This window comes from Camellia sinensis, chromosome 5 (genome assembly GCF_055761805.1).
Source record: "Camellia sinensis isolate YWXY chromosome 5, ASM5576180v1, whole genome shotgun sequence".
In the NCBI taxonomy this organism is placed as follows: Eukaryota; Viridiplantae; Streptophyta; class Magnoliopsida; order Ericales; family Theaceae; genus Camellia; species Camellia sinensis.
Window position 1 is genome coordinate 24,465,390 of NC_138965.1, and position 6,284 is coordinate 24,471,673.

The 6,284-nt window shown below is 33.2% G+C and overlaps 1 protein-coding gene across 1 annotated transcript; it reads left to right on the forward strand.

Moving 5' to 3' along the window:
- Positions 1 to 3,114: 3,114 nt before the first annotated feature.
- LOC114270217 (uncharacterized) lies at positions 3,115 to 5,926 on the forward strand. Its single transcript, XM_082871612.1, has 4 exons — positions 3,115 to 3,260; positions 3,408 to 4,404; positions 5,162 to 5,435; positions 5,523 to 5,926. Exons 1-4 carry the CDS (start codon positions 3,115 to 3,117, stop codon positions 5,924 to 5,926), a joined length of 1,821 nt encoding a protein of 606 aa, XP_082727738.1.
- The last annotated feature ends 358 nt before the right edge of the window (positions 5,927 to 6,284 follow it).

The following is a 6,284-nucleotide window of genomic DNA, read 5'->3' on the forward strand; positions in this document are numbered from 1 at the left end:
ATCATTTTTTTTTTCTAGAAAATGGGTTTGTAAATAAAATATTCTATTTTCTAATCAATCATCTTTTTGACACATCAATATGTCTAGGAAGTGGACTTGTTTATTATTTTCTTTTCAGATGAGTATATATTAATTATGGGATCACAAGTATATTTATAGGATCTATGCTAAACAAGTTGCTCAAAATGGACTTTTTCACTAATTTTCATTATTTCCTAAATTCCTACGAAAACTCACGCAAAAAAAAAAAAAAAAAAAAACTCAATTTTAACAGATCAAAATTTTATTAAAAATTTTAAAATTACAAAAAATCTACAAATTACAATAAATCAATAATATTAAAAAATAATTAAAATTTAGTCAATTATTCACCATTTATCATTTGAAGACCTACGACTCTAAAGGAATAACATTCACTATATCCCTTATGTATAGTTAACTTTAATTTACTACATCTATCAATTCAATGGTTCAAAAGTTTAAAACTTAACTGAATTTGTCACTATAATAAAAAAATGACTTTGTCAAAGCCAATTTAACTTGGGCCACTAGAGAGGTTCTAAATTGGGTTTTGGGTTTCCAATAACATATAGGGTACATTACACTAGGATTTATTACACTTTCTATGCTTAAACCATCATCAAATTATCTATTTAATTCTTAAACTATCGATTGAGTCTCCTAAGTTCCTAAAGTATATGAATCAAAATCTATGTTTCTAAATTATCAATTGAATCTATTAAATTCCTAAAATATTTATCTCAAAATCTATTTAGTTCCTAAAATATTTATTAAATTAAAATATATGTCCGTAAGTATTATAAATTCGTAAAAGACCTTACCTAATTAAAGATTTATTACAAATTTTTTTTTTTTATTTTGTCTCTATTAAGCATTTTATTTCGTTGTGTCATTAAATTAGGCTGATTTCTTAGCCTTGCCAATAAAATTATATAAGTATTAGATATATTGAAAAGTAGAATTAGATATATTGAAAAAGTAGAATTAGATAATTTAAATAATAACATTTTGCTACAAATAATAATAGAAAAAATAATATATTAATTAAATTATAAAAAGAACTGAGTGAAAAACTTAAAAACAATCAATTAATAATTATAAACGAAATTTGACATATAATATTAGATAAAGGCAAACATGCGTAGTCATTTTAGAAGATAAATAAGAAAATATTATAAATAATTACTCTTATCCTCATAAAGAAAATTCACCCTAAGAGGTAATGCCCACTTTTTAAAGATAAAATAAAAATTTAAGGTTTTTTGAAATAAAATTTCAATTAGATTAGGGTTTTTTATCAGTTTATAATATTCATGAGCTTATATTTTATTTTTTGTAACCTTTTCAGGGATTAAATAGATTTGATTTTAATATTTTAAGGACTTAATAAATTCAATCGATAGTTTAGGAATTAAATAGATTTCAATCTATATACTTTAGCGACTTAATATACTAACAATTTGACGATAATTTAGGGGTATACAGTGTAATAAACCCATTACACTAACCTTAAAATTAGAAAAAAAAAAAGAAAAAGTTTTAAAGTTTTGACGTAATTTTATTAACTTTTCTTTTAATATGGCTAAATGAATCATAATTAATGTAAGAACATAAAATAATTTAAGATATAAGTTGTTGAATAAAAGAAATGAGATGATCATTTTTTTTATTAATGTAATTTATAAATTATTAATCTGTATGAGACTCAGTATTTTAATATAATTATATTAAATTATATAATTTATTATATATATATATTTTCAAATATAAAGGACAAGTATAATTTTCCCTAAGAGCATCTCCAATGTTAATTGTCATAGTAGCATTGCTAAAATTATAATTTGACATGGTGGTTGTTTGGGAAGTGGGTTTTTTTGTAAGTTTTTTTAGTTGTAGGATATTATTGGAGAATTTTTTTTTTTTTGTGTTTGGGAAGATAGTTGGATTTTTTTATGGTTGGATGTGATGTTTGTGAGAGAAAGTGAAATTTATGGGGTTTGATGTGATATTTTGTTTGGATTTGTTTTTTTTTGGTTTTGTAACCAATTTGTCTTTTTGTGACAAAAACAAAAAAAAAAAAAAACCAAAAAACGTCATTTCCAAACACCGCCATGCTACAGTTGTAAAATGCTAAATTATAGTAATGTTTCTCCAATGGTGCGATGTCATTTTGGCATATTCCCAACCAATTTTTTCACATATTTTTTAGGTGGTGTTTGGATATAATTTTTTGAGTAGTTTTTTTGTTTTTGTTTTGTTGGCTTCTATCATATTTTTAGACTTTTTTTAAAAAAGAATTAAATATTTACATTCTACCCGCTTAGACAAATATAATTTTTTTAAAAAAATATAAATATAATTCACTCCATCATTCACACGCCACTACAAAATTAAAAAAATTAATTTGTAATTCAGTCGACAAGTTGTATGGCTACACTTGATTCGAAGAGGAATCACGTGTTCTTGTAGAACTTGGGTGCATCACGGGGAACATGTTCCATTGTGTCATGATTAGCCTAGTGTGTCAAACGATGATGGTGAAATATATGGAGCTGCAATTTCTAACATTGACGATAATTTGGGCGAGTTGCCTACTATGTTGGAAAAGATTTACATGAGTGGCCTCATGGATGATCATATTGACGAAGAACCTAATAGCTCGGAGAGAGAAAATTTAGTGAAGTTCATTAGGTTGTTTGATGATGCTCGACGCAAAGTGTACCCGGAGTGTGAAAAGTTTTCCGTGTTGTCCTTCGTTATTAAGATGCTTCATATTAAGGTGTACAATAAATTGAGCAACAAATCTTTCGATATGGTTATGCAAGTTTGCAAAGACATTCTCCCAAAGTGTGATGAAACTGTTCCATGGACCCTTTATGAAGCGAAAAAGTTCTTACGTGAATTGGGTTTGGGATACGAGCCCATTCATGCATGCAAGAATGATTGTATTTTGTTTTGGAAGGACAACGCAAAGCTGGAGAATTGCCCTACATGTAAGGAGTCTAGATACAAGTTCAACAATGAGAGTGGTAAAAGATTCTACACAAAATATTGAGGTACTTTCCTTTGACACCGAGGTTGAAGAGATTGTACATGTCGAAAAAAAACGCCGTAGATATGAGATGGCACAAAGAGAAGCGTGTGGATGATGGAATTTTAAGGCATCCAGCCAATGGTCAGGCATGGAAGGACTTTGATATGCAGCATCCTACGTTTTCTGTAGAACCTCGGCATGTAAGGTTAGGGCATGCCATGGATAGTTTCAATCTGTTTGGAAATATGAGCACATCGTACAACATGTGGCCCGTACTCTTAATGCCTTACAATCTTCCCCCGTGAAAGTGTATGAAAGAGCCATTTCTGATTATGTCAATGCTTATTCCCAGTCTATCCGCCCCTGGAAGAGACATTGATGTTTTCTTGCAACCATTAGTGGAGGAATTAATGAATTTGTGGGAGCATGGTGTGCAAACATATGATGCCTCAAACGGTCAAATATTTAAAATGCATGCAGCAGTCATGTGGACCATCAATGACTTCCCCGCATATGGTACCATGTCTGGTTGGACTACAAAAGGTTACTTGGCTTGCCCTAAATGTAACATGGATGCATCATCTCAGCGTCTGCGAAGTAAGATAGGGTATATGGGTGCTTGCCTCTACTTGCCCGAGAACCATATTTGGCGAAGAAGTAAGCTCTTCAATGGTCAAAATGAGCATCGGTCCAAACCTGTGGAGTTATCGAGAGAACAAATATTGCAGCAAATTGATTCGAGGATATACAGGCCGTATGGCAAGCATCCAAACAACCGAAAAAGACAACGGAATGATAATCCACCTTCCAGTTGGACAAAAAGAAGCATTATGTTCGACCTACCCTATTGGAAAACGCTGAAGCTTCGACACAACCTTGATGTCATGCGCATAGAGAAGAATATATGTGACAATTTGGTTGGGACACTACTAAGCATTGATGGCAAGAACAAGGACACGGATAAAGCATGCTTAGATCTAGAAGACATGCGGATACGAAAGGAGTTACACTTGAAGAGGCATTCCAATGGCTCATTCGAGAAGCCTACGGCATCGTACACATTGTCCCCGATAGAGAGACAAGATTTTTGTGATTTCTTGAAATCGATTAAGTATCCTGATGGCAATGCAACAAATATATCCAACTGTGTCACCCCTCATGGTGGAAAATTATCTGGCCTCAAAACTCATGACTGCAATGTCCTTCTACAACGATTACTTCCAATTGGGATGCCTGGATACCTTTCCAAGGAGATTGGGACCACACTTTTTGTGTTGGGAAATTTTTTCAAACAGTTGTGCTCCAAGACATTGAGGGTGACTGATTTGGGGAAAATGGAGGAACAAATCGTACTTATACTTTGTAAGCTTGATAAGATTTTTCCTCCTGCGTTTTTTGATGTCATGGTCCACTTGGCAATTCATTTGCCGCACGAGGCTATGCTTGGAGGGCCTGCGCAATATCGATGGATGTATCCCATTGAGAGGTAATACCACAAGTTCCCGAACATCCCAATTTACATATATGCTTTGATGTTGTAAACATTAACATTCAAATCATATTGCCATGTAAGATGCTCGAAGTTTTGAAAGGATTTGTTTGCAATAAAGCTCGGCCAGAAGGTTCCATTGCGGAGGCTTACATTTCAAAATAGTGTATGATGTTTTGTTCAATGTATTTAGACGACGTTGAAACGGTGTTTAATCGGGAAGAAAGGAACTATGACGGGGGTGACAATGGCTCGGGGTTGGCGATTTTCACTCAAAATGTTCATCCGTTTGGTCTACTAACAAGGGAAACTGATGTGTCTGTAGCTGATCGTGAAACGGCTCATTGGTTTGTCCTACACAACAACTTAGAAGTGGAAGAATATCTAGAGTACGACTATATGTAACCTATATGCTTTTTTTTAGTAATCATTCTTCAAATTACTTATGAATTACATTGTTGGAACAACAACATGGAAGTGCATGCGACATTGCCAATATACAATGCAAAGAATTTCCTAAATGGTTCAAAGATCGTGTATGCTACAATTCCTTATAGTGTAGTTTACACATGAAGTTAAGTTATGTCAAAAATAACATGACACTTTTTTTAATGTAGATGAACCGATTGCGGCACAAAAAGTCACCCGAAGCAACCGATGAGATGTGGGCACTGGCAAATGGTCCTAACAGCTTAGTGAACACATATTCAGGATGCATTTGTAATGGCATCCGATTCCATGCTTGCGACTGTGACAATCGTCGTAAAACTCAAAATAGTGGATTGGTAGTGGAAGGGAACCATGAAGGCCAATTCATAAAGTTCTACGGCTATATTTGCAAAGTTTGCGAAATGACATATTTGTTTAGGCATTGTGTTGTTTTGTTCCAATGTGAATGGTATAACACCAGTAGTAACAATACTTTTCGTGTCGAACCACATTTGACTACTCTTGATGTAAGAAGTTGATGGTATAAAGATGACCCGTTTGTGTTACCAAGTCAAGTGCAACAAGTTTTCTACGTGCATAATACAAAGTTAGGTGCCAATTGGAGAGTAGTAGAAAAGTTTCAACATCGAAGAATTTGGGATGTGCCCAAGGTGGATGTGCCACAACCTGATGATGTGTTCCAACAAGATGAAAGCACTGATGTTGTACCAACTGAGCCTATGGATGGCGATGTGGTTTTGCGTCGAGATGATATTGACGCTGAAATTATTCCAATGGAAGTTTTGCAGTTTGATAACCGTGTACAACCCAAGGTTGGTATGGATGATGACTTCATCTGGGATGATGAAGATGAACCGACATTGGAGGGCGACAATGAAGAAGAAGATGAGCTTGACAGTGATTTTGATATAGATATGGACATAGAGTGTTGATGTATGGGTTCTAAATTTGGATGTGTCATACAATCTTGATGTATGGGTTCTCAATTTGGATGTGTGTTCTTGGTAGTTGTTGTTTTGTCTTTTTGTCCTTTTGTTGATATAATGGGAAAAAGGGTGAAGGAGATTGTTGTTCTTTATGTGTTATGTAATTAGATGAGACTTTAGTCCTTTTGTTTATGTTGTTCTTCATGTTGAGCTGTATTGTAAAATATTTCACAATGTTGAACCTCTTGAATTGATGACCTCCTCATTTGACATTTATGGTTAACATTGGTTTATGTATAGCACTTTTAATTGACAATCATTATCAATTATTTTTCTATTGTTGTCTTGTTGTAATTTTGTGAGT